Consider the following 17889-nt stretch of genomic DNA (forward strand, 5'->3'; position numbering starts at 1 on the left):
GTTGGAGCCTTGTCACGTTATAATGTGATGGTTTATTGTAAAAATGTGAAACTATCACATTATAACGTTATTAGTTTTATTGTAAAAGCATATAACCATTTGAATGCAGCAAATTTGATGCAGTTTGTATTCATAGCGATTCCCATGCCGCTCAAGTTGATCAAGCAGAAATTATGCCACGTCAAGAGGACCGGACTCATTCTTCCTTTTGTAGGTACAGATCCATACCTTTTAAAATGACCCTTAAACTATGCATACTCATTACAATGTCATCCAAAGTTTTCAAAAGCAGCTAAATTTCACCATGTCTTAAACCAAGTATAAAGTCTCATCTTAAATCGAAAAGGTCCATATTCACATTCTCAAACATATCACGTTATAATGTAATAGTTTCAAGTTTTTACAATAAAACTGTCACGTTATGACGTGAGAAGGCCCCAACTCTTGTTTATTAGGATGACAGCTCTATGCTTCTGTATCCAACATGGTAATTGGAATATCTGTTTTTGAGTTATGGTGAGGCCATTTCTAAAGATGAACATAGGGGCTGGGTGCTAACAGTGTAGAATACCCGATCAGGAAGCTACAAGGCTATGAGCTCTTTTCAATGCTTTTATTTTACTGCTTCATGTCCTTTTTCTTCACATCTATGAGGAGGACAAGAGAGGATAAAGAACTTATGATGTGCTTTAGAAGAGCTTATATCCTTAGTAAAAAAAAAAAAAAAAAAAAATTCAGTATAGAGGTATACCTATAAAAATAAATTGACAAAAAGGCACAATTCAGGAAATAGGATAACAATAGATGTATTGCAATAAGCATGGTGGGGACCAGAGAGCACAGCAGAGGGCTCTATGCTGCCCTTTATAAAACATAGATGAGTCATCTTTTAAAGGATGACTTCTGAACACCATATTCCTCAGCTTGTTTAAACCTGTTTTCATTTGAGAAATCTCTTTAGAATCCGATAAATGCTATTTTATCTCTTAAATTTCTATATACAAAATCTAGGAGGCCAAGCTAAACTTAATCAGTTATAGTTGCTTCAAAACGCTGCAGCTATAGACTATCAACAGGGAATATATGACTCGTGCTCTGCTATCTCTCCACTGACATCTTATTGTGTCCAAACTGCCACTTTATGTCAATTAAAACACTACATGACCTTTCATTCTTGGTTTTTTTTTCTTATTTGAGGGCTCAACCATGATGTCTTTGTTGTGGTAACCATGATCCTAAAAGTTGACCTCTCAGTTAGACTATTAGTCAGACTATTCAAACTTGAAGATTTTTTTTAAAAAAGAGCTCCATTCTTGTCTTGTGTTTTGGCTTGTTCAAACATATTCTACAGAGGATCAGTGTTTCAAATTACATAATGAAAAACAGTCATTACTTTATTAATCATGTCCTAAATCACATTTCCTGTTTTTGCACATCTGTTCTCCTGCCTGTCTCTTCACTCCCTCCCAGTCCCGTCACCCCCCCCCCCCCCCCCATCATGCAGATTCGTAAGGACTTAGGTAGAATATAGGTGTTTTCTTATGAGGTCAGAAGCTACAAGGCACAGAGCTTCATCCTCAGACACACATTGTCAAAGCAGAGCTGGACATGACATGTCACACAGGCAGGCTGGATGGGGTGACTGCAGAAAGCTGCTCTGCGTGAAGATTTTATACAGTTGAATCCCTGAGATGACTCACTGAAAGTTGCTTTAAATTTGACGATCTCAAGCAAATGACTGTGATTCAGAGTCGGAAAAAAACTCCTCCCCTGCTGCAATAACTGTCTTTTTACATGGCTCCCTTCTGGTTTGCACAAGAACTTAATGTGAACTTATATCTTTGGTAACAAGATACTAGCACTCTTTAAAGATTTTTCATACTCAACCACAATCTGTATTTCCAACAAAAAATAACAATGAAAGTAACTTGGTTTGTGCGGTCAGACAGTGGGTGAGTTCGCTTGCTCACAGATTCTGCTGCCAAGTAAAGCAGCTTTTTGCTGCTTCGTGGTAATTTTTCACTCTTCCCTTCCACAGTCACCGGACCAAACATCCACTCCACTGATTCACATCATTACTCCACAACTGTCCAGCTAGTGGTCTCTCTCAGCCTCATTGGAAATGTTTGCAACAATACTTCTTGCTCAGTATATCCCACAAAACAGAGAGTTTAGGGTTCAAAGCGGGGGAAGAAAATGAATATCCATGTTTCATTCTCTGCACGACAGCTCTGACTCACTGCTTTCACAAGCTTTTTCAAGTTTGCTCAGCAAGAGCGAGTATCTTCCTCTGACAAGCTACTGGACAGTAAAGCTGTATATGGGCTTTGCTCTTGGACCGGAAATTAAATGCGTTTAATTTCCATAATTTTCACAGCAGCGCATAGGAGACAATTCCTTTGTGACCAAAAGCTTGAGGCTTGAAGACATTAGACTTGAATTCTTCTCTTTCTCGCTCCCACTCATTCTTTCCATCCTGTAATACACCTTAAGACAGGGTACCTATTCATGTACAACCCCAGCAGGACACACATCTTTAATGGTGTGGTTACCAGCTATACTGTATAAACTCCCGCAGAGGTGCACTAACTCTGTCAACGTGTGCCTGCTAGATCATGTAAAGCATCTGGTTCAGTTTAGAAATAACATGGGTTTAAAACACACAGCTTCCCTTTCAAATGTTTTACTCCTGTATCAAAAACCATGAAAGACTATTTATATCCACACCTAACCGTCTTTATTTACTCCCATTTGGTTGAAATGGGAGTCTGGAGGCTGAGAGATGAATTGGCTGTGTTGATAATACTGTATATATCACACAGAGGTCTACTGAGGAGTAATTATGGTTATCTCTACAGACTTGCAGAAGTCTGGATCTGTGAAGATCTGTTTAAACATTAAAACAACTTGTGCTTTCTGAAAGGATGAGGAGAAAGATTTATCTAGACTGTACCAGGTGACAAATTCCCCAACATAATGCTGCATTTCATCGAGACATAACAGGAATCAAACCTCCCATTTTTCATTTGCTGAGGGACTTTTGACAACACAAGTTTCCTCTCTCTCTCTCTCTTTCTCTCGCTCTCTCTCTCTCTCTCTCTCTCTCTCTCTCTCTCTCTCGACTCTCTTATTTAAACACACATTGGCACACACACATACTTGGGAAGCAGCTGTATTGCAGGCATAAGTGGAAAATGGGCTTGATATTTTTCTTCGGGTTGGGGGGTAGAGGGGGGCGGTGGGGGAGGCAGTTTCTCAAAAGGAGGCCCCGCAAGATGTCTGACATGTTTCTGCAGGACCACAGGCCACTGGCTGGCGCAGAGCACATGCTTGTGGTGGGATGTTTGTCTGTGTGAAGCTGGCATGGCCTCCTGTTCCCCCGCATCTGTTCCCCATTAGCAGAGCCGAGAGTATAAAGCAGGGAGCTGACAGAGGCTGGGAACAGTCTAGTTCCTGCCTGGATCATGGGGTTTAGCGTCTGGCTGTGTGTGCTGTGTCTGCAGGCAAGCCTGCTGTCACACGCTTTTGACTGCTCAGGAGCAAGCCAGGGAGAGTTGTGTGTCAGCGGACGGACCGCAGACAGACAGGTAAGTGACGCACTTCAATTGAAAGTGATAGTTAAGAGACTGGCAAGGGTGTTCATTATGTGTCAGTCATCATCTGTGCTGCTGAGATACTGCGAAGGTAAGTCAGAAAACAATATAATTCAAACTTTATTTAATATTGAATTAAAAAGTAACTAAGATATTTCTCTATTAAAAATTTAGCTTAAAATAGGGGGAAGTTAACAGAACAAAACAGCAATTTTTACCTTATTTTAAGCTATTTCAACTAAATATTGTCATCACTTGTGCTGTACCATTGATACATTATAATGATGTTAGAAAGTAATCATACTTAAAGATTTGTACTTTCTCAGTTAAGCTGAAGCAGACAGGTTTGGTTAGTTTTCAGACATAGTGTGATCAGTGTTTATACAGTAACTTGACCAGAGGAAACCAGTAACTCTGCTGGAATATAACGTGGTCCATTCTGACTCTGATGAACTAGGCTGATGTGACAATCATAGTAAAGACGTGTACAGTCTAACCCTGACCTTTTGAGAGGTTGTTTTTGTTTTGTTTTTTTCCCAAAGAGAAACAGTCTCATTGTAATGGTTTTTACAGACATGGTGCCACTATACCAAAAATATACCCTTCTCTGGAACAAAAACCCTTCATCTCCCCTTTTGGCTTTTCATGTGGCGACCAGCTGTTATACTTCAAACTTGTGGTTAGCATTTTTCTGTGGACTGTCTGTCCTCATGTTCTGTCCAAAGTAATTGCCCTCATCTGGACAACGGATTTGACAGCAGCAGGATTGAGTTGGGAATTCTGTTCCATCGTAGAGAATTTGTGCCACATATGTGCTTTTTTTTGCAGTAGTTATTGGTAATGTAATTACAGCATGCGCAATTATAAGCTTCAGTTGTGGTGAGGGCTAACTAATACCAGCGCCAGCAACAAGGCTAAATGTGCTGCATTTGGTTCGATTTACTTGAGTTTGCATGTTTCCCTCCAAAGCAGAATGCATCAAATGAGGAATGTCTGGAGACTCAACACATATTGTGTGCAACAGCAGAAGGGTTTGATAAACACCATCAACTTATAAAACAGACTGATTTAATTAACTTGTCAATGCCAAAAAGATTCCAGCTGCTACGTCCATGGAGTGCTGCCTCTTTGGTGAAAATGCATTTAAATTTTTTCAAAGATTCTTTAAAGGATTATATATATTAAAGCATATTTTACCAATTGTGGTACTTAAAGAAGAGATGATGCCACTCTGTGCCAAAATGGCGACAATGGAGACCTCATCTGAAGCTTCTCTAATTTTGCTCTGTTTCACCTTATCAGTGTTTATTCTTGCAGGGATTCTATGTTTATTTGATAAAGATTTAAAGCAGCAACCATAAATTCAAAGGAATAATCATATACACCTTGAAAGGTTATTTTTTTAAGGCAAACCTGAAGCTTTTCTCTTTTTTGCTCTGTGCCATCTTAATTTATCTTTTTTTATAGTTATGCAGCTTCACAAATCTCACAAGTGTTACATTTATGACTGCAAAAGAATTCAAACAGACCTTGTGGTTGCCAATATATAATTGTGGGTATTTCATTTATTCAGTAGAGGCATAAAAACACGTACAAAACTCAAAGGATTAATATTTCTTCATCTATCTATTCACATAAATGAAACACGAGCAGTGACTCTGATTTTTTCTTCTCAGCATGATGATCAAAGACAACAGAGAGCGCTACCTTCAACTGAGGGGCTGGTGAGTAGCACCACTTATGTTTCTCCTTTAAATATCACTATTCCATTTTGATTCAGTGTTAAGAGGGCACCAGCTCAGAGTCAGAGCAAAAAACAATCCAATGGGTTGTTTACACATGCAGGCTAAATGATCCATAACGACATTCAAGGAATATACGACATCTAGCGGTCAGAAGAGCCACTGCTTGCAACATTTGGTTTTCCTGAGGGTTTTGGTTAGGTTGTAAGAAGACTAGATTTAACCATGTGGGTTTTCCAACCCTATCCATCCAGTGAAATCAGACCTTATTTACTGATTGATTCACAGCGGTTACGTTCTGAAGAACATAGGAGCTCATCCACACCACAGAATCCCTTTTCTCTGTTTACTGAGCAGATCAGTGCCTTGTCATTCAGTCAGACATGAGAGACAGACAGCAGAGAGGACGGTGGATGGAAACAAACTGTTGCTGAATTGCATTTTTAACAATGTTTAAACCATTATCCATTTGCAGTCAAATAGTTCTAGGTGTTCAGATATAAGAAAGCTAGATTGAAAATTCTTTTCATTATTTGTGGCTTTATAACAATGTCATGATGAAAGTACACCATCCCTGAAGATTGTTCGGACCAGTCTGAGTTTATACCGTTACTGAAAATTAAATGTTCTGCAGGTATAGGAACAACACTTCATTCAATTTTAGTTCATCAATGTTTTCCCCCCTTGTCATTTTCACATAATAATTCATAACCAAATTTGGTTTTAACAGGAAGCAAGCTGCAATCTTAGCAACTTAAGATCTTTGGCATATTTTTTCTTGATATTATCAAAATCCAAATGTTTTCATTTGAATGTATGTATTCATTTCTTATAAATAACTCTCTTTCATCTGCATCAACACTTTTGCAACAGTTGACAGAATTGTTGACATGTAATTTGTTTAATTTAACATGCATCCCACCCAGAAACATCAGATCCCCCCACATGTTAAAAAAGTCTAGATTTAATCTCCTGAGTTGCAATCAAAGGTTTGAATGCCAGCCAATATGCACTTTCAATATCTGGTGTGAGTCCTTTTTATATTCCTGTAAATAATCTTGAAAGAACTGTAGCCCACCCCAGAATGTTCCTATAATTAGGCATAGTTATTACATGCCAAATTAGGCTGTGTGTTATTACTATGCATTTTTGTAGTTTTGCAAAGCTTTTCCCACTATGAGAGGATGACACTCAGCCCTGTGATTATACCCTAGCCCTAACTTGTTTATTTCATCTCTGGAAAATGATACAGTAAAAGCAGAAAATGTGCCTAAATGACATGTGAAAAGTGCCAAAAGTGGCGTGCCGTTTATACACTTTGCCATGAGTCTATGCACACAGGATTGAACTGCTTGCTTGGGGTCACTGTCATGATCCAGTTTTTCTTCCGGGAATCTTTTCATCAGCAGATTTCCTTTACACTGTAAAATCCAGTTAGTTTAGCCTTCTTATGAAAAGCATACAAATAATGACATTAAAACAACGATAAATATAGTAGAACAGCTTTGTGTAATATTACACACGTTGAATATGGAAAGATCTTTAATGGTAGACAACTTCCAGAAAGGGGAAGGACGTTCTTGAGTTACTTTCATTTGCAGACTTTCTGTGGATCAGTAGAATCTTTTGATGTTTATAAATGATCTTGTAACCATGTCCACTCTTATTCTTGTGGGACTTTCTCAGAAATCTCAGCTGCTTATGTCAGATCTATTTTTTATATACTCTTCAAACTTTGTCAGATCTTTGAGATCTTTAAAAAAAGCAGGATGCCAGCTTCCAACCAGTCGTCACACTTTTGATTGAAAACACCTGATTATAATGAAATCTTTTAACTGAATGCTCATCCAAGAGTTTACATTTATTTGTATAAATAATATTGGGTTTGGGCTGCCCGGTGGCATGGTGGTTAGCACTGTGGCCTTACAGCAAGAATGGTTGCTGGTTCAATCCTTGCCTGGGGCAAGGTTTATTCAGTGGCCTGGCCTTTCTGTGTGGAGTTTGCATGTTCACCCTGTGTATGTGTGGGCTCTCTCTGGGTACTCCAGCTCCTCCCACAGTCCAAAGACATGCATGTTAGGTTAACTGGGTACTCTAAATTGCCCCTAGGAATGAGTGGTTGTGTGGCCATGCGATGGACTGGCAAGCTGTCTGGGGGGTACCCTGCCATTTGCCCAAAGCTAGCTGGGATGGGCTCCAGCTTCCCCGCAACCCAGAATTGGATTAAGCGGTTGGGAGAATGAATGAATATTGGGGGTTTTTCTTCAATAATTAGAGTACCAGGCACAATTGTTGTTTAATTTGTACAGTTAGGTTCATCTTTAGCTTCTACTTTAGATCATATTTGTGTTGAAAGATTTATTTAATTAATACAAAAAACCTAAATATTAACTAGAAAAGCACTTGGAGAGCGCAAACCTCTGCCAAGGCCTTTAAAAAGTTCATGGATCCAAATGGTGATCCCTGCGAGAATTAAATCAGTTCTTCCTTTTCATATTTCCAACATCTCCTTAAAATTTTCATGACAAAATTTCATGACATTCCATAACATTTTGAGTTATCTTGAGCTAAAACAGACAAACAAATAAATGCCGGTTAAAACATGACCTCTTTAGCGGAGGTAATTATACAAAGATTGATCGCATATTTATGAGGAAAACTGACAGATTTTCACATAACAGCAGTGCAAGAGATGTCCAGGGTGCACCCTACTACTCGCCCAATGATCGTTGAGATAGGCTCCGGCTTCCTAGTGACCCTTAATTGAAACGAGCGGTCAAAAACTGAAATGAAGGATGGATGTTTTCAAAGTGCATTTAACCAAAACTCCAAACCATAGCTGCTGTGTTACAGTATTAAAACATTCTGTCTTGCAATGCTGGAAAATAAAACAATCATCAAAATGTAGGTCAACAGCAGTCACTGTAAGCATTTTACATGAAATCTAAATGGCTGATGATTATTTTCCACTAAGATAGTCATCTTTGCTATCACCAGAATGAAAAAGAAAAAAGGTTTGGTATTTATTATCAGTAACTGGAAGCAACATTTTAATTTCCACACTTAGCGGGGAGAAAGTAAAGCATCGATAGAGCCAAATCCCAGAAGAACCATTAAAAATGTAAAGTCCTAATTTGCTAAGTAAAGCCTGTTATTACTCAAAGTGACAGTGCATTTATTAGGAAAATAAGTGGATCAATGGCAATGACTCATTCTGAGCAAATCAATGCAGGAAATGGTGGGTCCACAAACAATATTAATTTTTCAGCCCCCTCTTTGATGGAACTTGCCTTCCAGCCAAGCAAATGAGACTAAATTAGAGTATGATAAAAGACCAAACAGAAACAGGCCGAAGCTCACTCAGAAATCACTGCACACAAGACTCGACGCAATTCATTCTCCAGAGAAACACATCAGGCATTGTTGTTTTCTTCTCTGTGGTTGTGGTTCTGACTGTCTTATCCTGGCAGGTTTTGTTCAGACGTAAGAGGCAGTTGGAACCAAGGGGTACCGCCCACCTGAGTCACATCAGCCTGCCTGGAGCTGTCTCTATCATAGGCTTCCCGAAGACTCTCATCCAGGTAAACCACCCCGGTTAGTCACACAAGAGTCAGCAAAAGCCAAATGTGGACGTGGCGATGTGATTACAGAGATGTCTGCTGTTGCTAAAGGTCAAGTTGAAGTTTCTGTCTTCTTATATCATCTGGTTTTGCTGACAGACAAAAATGATCCAAAATGAACCAACATTGTTTGTTGATCAATTACTGTATAATATGAGAGCATCTGTATTATAGGAAAATTATAGGATAATCATATCACGTACATAATAATAGACCAAGATGCTTGCTTGTTTTTCAATCTAAATATTATTCTTTTTTTTATTGAAAGATGTGTACAGATGTGTGTGTGTGTGTGTGTTTGGATCAACATTGGTGTCTATGTCTTTCTAAGGCTGACAGATCCAGAAGACACTTGGTTGTGAATAAGAAAAAGAGCAAGCGCAAATCCCGCCCCGGCTCCTATTCCCTCCTCAGCCATGACAAGAAATCCAACCCCCTACAGGTGAGTTTCCATGGCAACCCAGAGGCAGCAGAGGAATAGCTGGGGCAAAGAGGCCTTATGTGCTTGCAGGGTTATGAGGCTACCTCAATCGCTTGTGTTGGATCAGTTAATTAAGCTCGCCTGTATGATCCAGTCTGCTAAGGTGGACAGGACACTTTTAGTTTTCCAAATGGAAAAGTTCATTATATCTTTCCATCTATAGGAAAAACTTGAAAATGTCACATTTCAAAAGGGCTGACAGTGGCATGTATGGGAACACTCTTTCAGGTAACCAGAATGAGGAGACAGGTGAAGCTTGACCCACCAAAAAGGGGGAAGTCAGGACGTTCAGGACAATTTTCTGTACTGGTGAGTCATCGCACCCGGTTCAACATGTCACACAGTGGAAAATAACATTTAATAAATGTTTGTTTTCTGCAGGGAGATCCTGTGAATGATGGACAAAATGACGGAGCTAAAAGGAGCGTGTAGAAGACAAGTTCCAAGATTTTCCATCACCATTGGCAAACCCAAGCAAAGGGTGTAAAGAACAAAAAGCAGTAGAAGACTGGGCTGATAATCTAACACTTAGTTGTTTCATATATCATAACTTCTTACATGTAAGCTATCTTACGTTAATTGGTCAGTCTGTACTAACAAATCTTTATTATTATATTTACTGTTGTGATTTTGAATATATCTCTGCATGATATGACATAACAAGAGGCATTGACATTTAACTTTTTCATTTTGTTATTATCTATTTAGCCACAGACTTCTCTTATAGATTGAGGGAGTATATTTTTGCAGAACTTTCTTGTGCTGTTCTATCAGGTTTTAATAAAAAGGTTTGTGAAGGTGAAGACATTCGGTGTACTTATATTTAATTAAATCAATTTTAGGCAATTATGAAATTAAAAACAACAAAGAAATAGTAACTAATAACCTGTTTGGAAGGTGTTTAACCAATATTCAGTCCCTTATCAGCTTATAATGGCATTGATAGGAACACAATACACAATTTTCGTCTGAATGAGTGGATGCAATGTCTCACATGCAAGTTTTGAGATTGACAGGAAAAGGAAAGATGGATCCGCTCTACCTCACTGCAAACAGTTTGCAGCTTTTTCTCCAGTTAGTCCAGTCATTCATATAAACTAGCCTGATTACATCAGACATCATTATTAGAAACTTTGGTCCAAAACAACTTGTTGGATACAGTTTAATGTAATCCCCTAAAGCTGTTGTGGTCTCGGCCCAATCCCCTGGCATGTAGAGGTACAGGCGTGGACAAAATTGTTGGTATACCCTTCAGTCAATGAAAGAAAAACGCACAATGGTCACAGAAACAACTTGAATCTGATAGAGGAAATAATAAATAACAATTCTATGAAATTTAACCAATGAAAGTCAGATATTACTTTATAACCATGCTTCAACGGAATTATATAAAAAAATGAACTCATAAAACAGGCCGGGACAAAATGAATGTACCCTTAACTTGATGTTTTGTTGCACAACTTTTTGAAGCAATCGCTGCAATCAAACATTTCCTGTCAATGAGACTTCTGCACCTCTCAGCAGGTATTTTGACCCACTCCTCATAAGCAAACTGCTTTAGTTGTCTCAGGTTTGAAGGGCACCTTTTCCAGACCGCATGTTTCAGCTTCTTCCAAAGATGCTCAATCTGATTTATTTCTGAGACCATTGTGAGTTTTTCTTTCATTGGCCGAAGGGTACCAACAATTTTGTCCACGTCTGTAGATACTGGATTATTTCTGAACTCACTGTAGCCCCCAGAAAACCTGGGGTAAACATGCAAATACTGTAAAAGGGATCATACTTAATTGGCTTGTTTTAGTCGCTGCGACCATGATTAAAAACCTGTTTGGGCAAGCTGCTTTTGGAGTAAAAATGGCTCTCTTCACACATTGTTATTCACACTCTTGCCTCTATTAAGAAGCTGTAAACGTTCCCCAAGTTCCCATAAAAGAGTTACATTTTGACTTTACTATGACAGATTTATAAAATTATGTTTCGGGGGGGTTCAGGTGGCCCAGTTTACAGAGTCAAATTAGAGATGGAAAGCTTATAGGTAAAGTGTGTGGCTGGCACCGATGGCAGCAGGGCAAACCCAGCATGAGCTTACAAGAGACTCACTAATCCATTCATATTGGGCTACTGCAGCCAAGGGCAAATGGCTCGCATGTAAGTGAGAGGAAAAAAATCCAGACCATCTGTTACAGAAATCAAAGTTTGCCTATTTTAAATATTTTGTGTCGGTTTTAATCATTTGGGCAGGAATGGAAACACATTTTGGTCTGGACCTCAAAATTAGTTTGAGCAGTTCTGCAGGACACTGATGCGGGTTTTCTGGGTTGCTTTGAATTTTAGTCTTTAACATGTCGGATTAAAATATCACCTGTACAATAACATACAGTGTTAATACTGTGATGAGTGTGTTTGGTTAAAAATCTATAAGTAGTAAAAGTGAGGACTAAGAATGGTCCCTGTGAAAACAGCAGAAAAGCCCACCTGAAAGGCAGCCTGACAAAAAAAGTAAGCCAGTGAAAAAAAAGGCAATCTGAGCGAATAGAGTGACTCATCCTCTCCTCATTTACTGATCAAAGCCCTCGGCTCATGACGCAAACGGGCAGTGCTCTCAGTCTCATTTTTATGGTTTTATGGGCACAAACAGAGACACACACACAACAAAATGCTATTTATAAACTTGGCATTTTCCCCAAAGCACATAATTGGTGGTAAACATGCTTCAGCAGCTCGCTCTGGGAGAAAATAGACAAGTGTGAGGCCCCCGATGTTGTCACTCAGTCATCAGATAGCCTGAATTAGCTGGTGGTGAGCGGTCTCATCGTTGTCTTGGTGACAATCCATCACGGGATAGGATTCAGATTTTTTACCCTGATAAACACAAATATCTAATTCCCTTTACAGAGCAACAAAGATGATACAGCATCAATTCACTGCTCCATCGGCTCTCACACATACACACACTCGTTTTTCAGAGACGGCTGCCAGCAGGGTATCAGTTGACTGGTTGTATCCTTGATCGAATGCATCTTGGGAAACTCATGGATACAGGCAAGAGTATGTCATGCATGTGCAAATACAAACATACATGCATCCAAACTGCACACAGACACAAAAAAGAATCCCTTCAGATGTGTGTAAGCCATTGCGGTGGTGTAATAGTGTGTGGCTTTGTTTCTGCTTTACTTTGGTTTCAGGCTCTCTTAAGAACAAAGCTGATGATAATCATGAGTAAAGGGGTAATGGGGGCTCCTTCTATCTAGATCTGGGAAAGGAAATGACCCAACATGACATCTCAGACTTTCCCATAAATGTTTAAGATGAGTCAGTCAGGTTGATATGTAGTTAGTGGCTTACACTCAATTTCCCTCAAGCTGTAGAAACCGCTGCATAAGTATTAGTTTCTTGTTGAGAGGGACCATCTCATCCCAAACAGCATGAAATGTGGGAAAAACAGTCACAAACATGTTTTCATGATAACAGCATGTAGAATTATGTACTGAAGGAAGATCTACCCTAAAGTGAGTTTCAGTGGAACAACCAAGTGTTGAAGATTTGGATTCAGATGTTGGTTGTTCCAATCACGACTCAATTAAGAAAAAGAAGGTAGAAACTGTAATTAAATAATAAAGTTAATTTATTGATAAGTGACACCTATTTAAAAAGGAAAAGGGGAACCACTCAGAGAGTTAATTAGTACACAAAAAAGTGCCTTGGTGAAGTGCTGTAGCACTGATGTTTAAGATTAAGTTAAATGAATGCCAAACATTTTATTTATACCCAGAGGGAAATAAAATGCTGTTTTTCTTTTCTTTTCTTTCTTTTCTTTTCTCTCTTTTCTTTTCTTTTAAAAACTAGAAATAACTTATAATTGTCAACCAAACTGTGTGTGTGATGGTTGCTGGCTGGAGTGACCTCCTGTGTATTTCTGTCTTGCAGTGAACTTGAAGAAAACTCTCACTGAACACTCTGTGATGAGTTAAGGGCGTGAAGAACATTTTGCAACATTCCTCTCAGCTTTAGCAGCTTCAGAGTTGTTTAAAGCACAAAAAACAGAAAAAAAACAACAGAAACAGAATTCATATATTTTGACACGTGTCCACATATGAAATCTTCAGTGGGAATATCCCATTGATATTTTTTAAATAACTTTTTACTGTTTTCAGCATTTTTCTTCTCTTTTTAGCCATTTTTCTGTGCTGAAATTCTCAAACAGTTAAATGTTTGAAGGGTTTAAGTTATTTCTGTGACCATTGTGAATTTTGTGAGTATGAACAGAAATCTGGACCTGAAATTAAGATGGGCATTCCTGGATAAATTTAAAGACATATGAATCATGTGTCACTTGTGGAAATATTACTTTACTCTGTATTTGATTATTTCAAACTACTTAAACATCTTAATGTAAATGGTTTTTCCATCTTTGCCTTTGTTTAAAGGCAATTAATCAATTATCTTTTCAAATACACTCGAAGACACGTTTGCTTCAAATATGTTGACAAAGGCAACAATTTGACAATGTTTAATATAGAACTAATTCTGCATTAGAAAACCTTGTAATTGCCTGAAGCAACAAAATACAAATGGTTGTTCATTCATTCATTCATTCATTCATTCATTTGTTTTCTGTACCACTTAGTCCAATTCACAGCCATGGGGGGCTCAAGCCTTTCTCTGCAGTTATCAAGGTAGAGGCAGGATATACCTGGACAGGTCACCAGTCCATCACAGGACCAAAGAAAAAAAAAACATCTTATTTTTAAAATCATAACAGTAAGAAGAACAAAGAGTAACATGTTTCTATAAAGTTAGCTTTAATGACAAAATAACCTTTTTTTGTTTAATTACCTAAATAAGCACCAAATCTCCATTTACTTAGATTTCTTGGGTTATAAAGATAGATTAATCAAATGTAGTGTACCAGTTGGGACAAGGTATTTCTTACTCGGCAATCATGGATTGGTCATCATCTATTCTCTATTCCAGCTGACCTCAGACGGTGGTGGCCTACCTTTCAGGCTGAATTTAACTTCATCTCTTCATCTCCTGCCACTTCACATCAGATCAGATACAGGGCGTTGGCTGTCTCCACTCACATCGTGTCACTGCTCTCTGGTCTGACATTGCCTTCTTAAAGCAGCCTCCTGAAGTCTGTCTGTCAAAACCTCCTCTAACTGTTGTCATATCCCCCTGACCCGGATAAAGAAAAGGCAGGGAAGAGGGGGGAAGAAACAGATATGTTTCTGATGAGGAGGGTTATTTATGAGCCATTGTAGAATTAATTAACTTTTACAGGTGGTGGTTATAACAAAGCTTTTATCTGCACATCCAAAGGTCATCAGCCAGCTGCAATCCATTTCTTTTGTCACTAATAGCAAATGTCAAACAAGCTTCCAGCGCTCCATTTAATTTAACTTTCTAGTCCGAAACATAGAGTTACAAAATGCTTTGCCAAGCTATTATGAAGTATCCTATAGCTAGCAGGTGACACATTAATGGGCTGTCGCTGAATGTTTCCTGCAAAATTACCCATTATTATAAAATGTCAGACATAAACAAAGACAGTTTGCTAAAGGAGAAAAGTTTAAATTAGGCAGAAGTTTCTGGAAGGTGCTTATGCTGTAAATCACACACTGGGAAGTTGCTGTCCAGCATGAAGACATATTTTATCTGGAAGTTGTTTGAAGATTTCGATTAGATTAGATTAGATTAGATTAGATTAGATTAGATTAGATTAGATTAGATTAGATTAGATTAGATTAGATTAGATTAGATTAGATTAGATTAGATTTATTCGTCCATTCAGACTGTGTCCTGCAGAAATTGAGGTTCTGGATGCAACACAGTACAAAAAAACTGTTTGAAAGACATAAACAAAGAATATAGAATATAGACACCACATGAATATACACATTGAATATTAACTTTACATTTTTTTAAATGTTTTTTTTATTATCATGATATTTTATTATCTTCTTAACTGTATTATTGTACTTGAGGTTGATACAGACAATGTTCCTTATTTATTTATTTATCTAACTATCCCTCCCCATCTGCTGTAGCACCTATCAAACAAAGCTGAGAGTGTAGATTGTATGTCACCCAAATAGAAAATTGGGACCTTATCACATTATAATGTCCCAGTTTTTTGTAAAAACTTCCATTGCATTTTAACTGCGACACAACAACATATCAAGAAGGAAGAATGAGACCATTTTTTCAGCCATGGGGTGGTAGAAAATCACTTATCCGTTTATTTTTACATAGAACACTTCACCACTGTCAAGTTTCCCCTGAGAAGACCAAACCAGTCTGCTCGGCAGCACCTCCGATATATATTATACAATATATATCATTACCGTCATCAGCATGTGGTACCACAATTCAACTGACTTAGATTTGCTTAAAGGGCACAAAGAAGATTTATGGCCAGGCTGCTGACAATTATGACACACAAAAAGGTCCTTTGAATATACAGGTTTCTTTCCAACCCCAGTACCCACCCCTTCAGTCCTAGTTAAACTGTAAGGTTTGCCCTCTTCGGATCTTGGCTTTCCAACAGTCATCTTTGACCTGTAAGGATCCTGGTGTGCAGCCTAGTAACACTCTTCCAGATCTGCTGCTTCATCTCCCGTCTGTGGTTTATGTTGTTTTACCCAGGTGCGTACATCAGGATGGAGCATACAGAGGTATTGCTCTAAAACAATAGTTTCCCTAATTTGTTCATTACTGCGGTTCTCTGGTCGCATCCATCGCTTGTAGTATCAAGGGACTTGCAGTCCCTTGATATGATTGTTGGTTTCACGCACAGATTCTCCTGTTGGCACATTAAACTTCTTTCGCACTGCAGTTTTAATAGCATTGTAGACTGGTCTTTATCCATTCCAACAAAGGCCTCAAGAGCTTTCTCCGTTAATAAGGTGACTACTCAAGCAACCCATTCAACTGGTTGCCATCCTCATGTTCTGGCTATCCGTTCAAATCTTACAAAGAAACTCTCAGGGTCCTTGCCTTCTTTGAATTCAGGGATTCTGGGTTCACCTCAGCGGGACACTCCAAGTCGTGGATAATGGGCTAACCTGCTGGTTCAGCGGTGCCGGCAACTGCTGAAATGAAGAGATGGGCTAATTGGGATGTGAAATGCCTCCCGGAGTTGACACAGCTAATGGTACGGGAGGTTTACCCTCTAACTCAGGCCTGGGAACCTCTGGGAATGTTGAAAGGGGACCACTTTTGCCTGGATCTACATAATGCTCATCAGATAGAACACTGTGCCCCAAATTAGGCATTAATCTCTTAGCTGTTTTATTAGTTAAAAAAGAATAGCTTCTGTACGTCTAGACTGCCGCATAAACTCTCTCATTTCTTCATAAGAATTCTGGTTTAGAAGGTTCTTGACTCACAGCTCCAGCAGTTTTCATCTGTTGTCGTACCACTAGTTCAGGCTCTCCACCTATGGCAGCCATAGCTCCTGTAAGTAATTGCTCAGGCTCAGCTGTCCGTTCCACCACCTGGCTCAGGCGTCTTTATCCCACTTCTGATACCAACTGTGACACGACGACATAGGAGAAGAAGGAAGAATAAGACCATTTTTTCAGCCATGGGGTGGTAGAAAATCACTTATCCATTTTTTTTTTTACATAGCACATTTCACAACTGTCAAGTTTCCCCTGAGCAGACCAAACCAGTCTGCTCGGCAGCACCTCAGATATATATTTATGAGGCACCACCTTCTCAGCTCAATAAGCCAATCACCACAGATTTCTGAAAAAGAATTAATCAACAGAACTATTCACAAAACATGATTCTTTTGAAAGCATGTCATATTCAATAATCCAGCACATGAAGTCATTAATCACACAGATTCATATTAACTTTTATACACTTCTCAGTGTTTATCTTTATACCACTAACCAGTTCCAATCGATTATTCAATAAAGAACGAGACCCGCTCATTCCCACTCTGCAGTCGCACTGATTGTAGGCAAGCTCTGTCAATGAAGAACAGCTATCTCTCATTTTAGAGAGGAATGATTGGCATTAGTAAAAGTATGAACATAAAGAGAATGTTTAGTAAACATAAGTATAAATACAAGTGGCACCTCAAAACTTAAGGAGCTAGTGCCTCTGAATAGTGTGGCTGTAGCTCAGGAGGAAGAGCAGTTGTCTTCCAACTGGAAAGTTAGGAGTTTGATTCCAGGCTTCCCCTGACTATGTGCTGAAGTGTCTTTGGGAAAGACACTGAACTCTAAGTTGCCCCCTGATGTGCCTATCAGTGTGTATGTTAGTCCCTTTGGATAAAAGCATCTGCTTAATAACATAGCACATTTTATGTATCTGATGCAGATGTTGTGATCCAGAAAAATTGCAGCAAAATACAATTTATGGAAATTATTCTCATCAAGCAGAAATATTTAACTTCTTTTGTCATTGATTACTTCTTATAATCTGATTATTCCCTT

At 38.8% G+C, this 17889-nt stretch overlaps 1 protein-coding gene across 1 annotated transcript; it reads left to right on the plus strand.

Annotated features, from left to right (window-relative positions):
• Positions 1 to 3454: 3454 nt before the first annotated feature.
• LOC306770890 (uncharacterized protein) lies at positions 3455 to 10205 on the plus strand. The gene is made up of 6 exons (XM_079259904.1): positions 3455 to 3587; positions 5270 to 5317; positions 8806 to 8916; positions 9287 to 9397; positions 9665 to 9745; positions 9818 to 10205. The coding sequence occupies exons 1-6, from the start codon at positions 3465 to 3467 to the stop codon at positions 9866 to 9868; spliced, it is 525 nt and encodes a 174-aa protein (XP_079116030.1). The 5' UTR covers positions 3455 to 3464; the 3' UTR covers positions 9869 to 10205.
• The last annotated feature ends 7684 nt before the right edge of the window (positions 10206 to 17889 follow it).

This window comes from Telmatherina bonti (genome assembly GCF_933228915.1).
Source record: "Telmatherina bonti genome assembly, chromosome: 20".
Classification (NCBI taxonomy): Eukaryota; Metazoa; Chordata; class Actinopteri; order Atheriniformes; family Telmatherinidae; genus Telmatherina; species Telmatherina bonti.

What these genes read in the sequence shown, in the direction of transcription:
- LOC306770890 (XM_079259904.1), top strand. Translation starts at nt 3,465, where the DNA reads ATGGGGTTTAGCGTCTGGCTGTGTGTGCTGTGTCTGCAGGCAAGCCTG. An exon ending in TCCCGAAGACTCTCATCCAG is followed by an intron (nt 8,917 to 9,286) that starts GTAAACCACCCC and finishes TGTCTTTCTAAG; the next exon opens with GCTGACAGATCCAGAAGACA. An exon ending in AGAAATCCAACCCCCTACAG is followed by an intron (nt 9,398 to 9,664) that starts GTGAGTTTCCAT and finishes ACACTCTTTCAG; the next exon opens with GTAACCAGAATGAGGAGACA.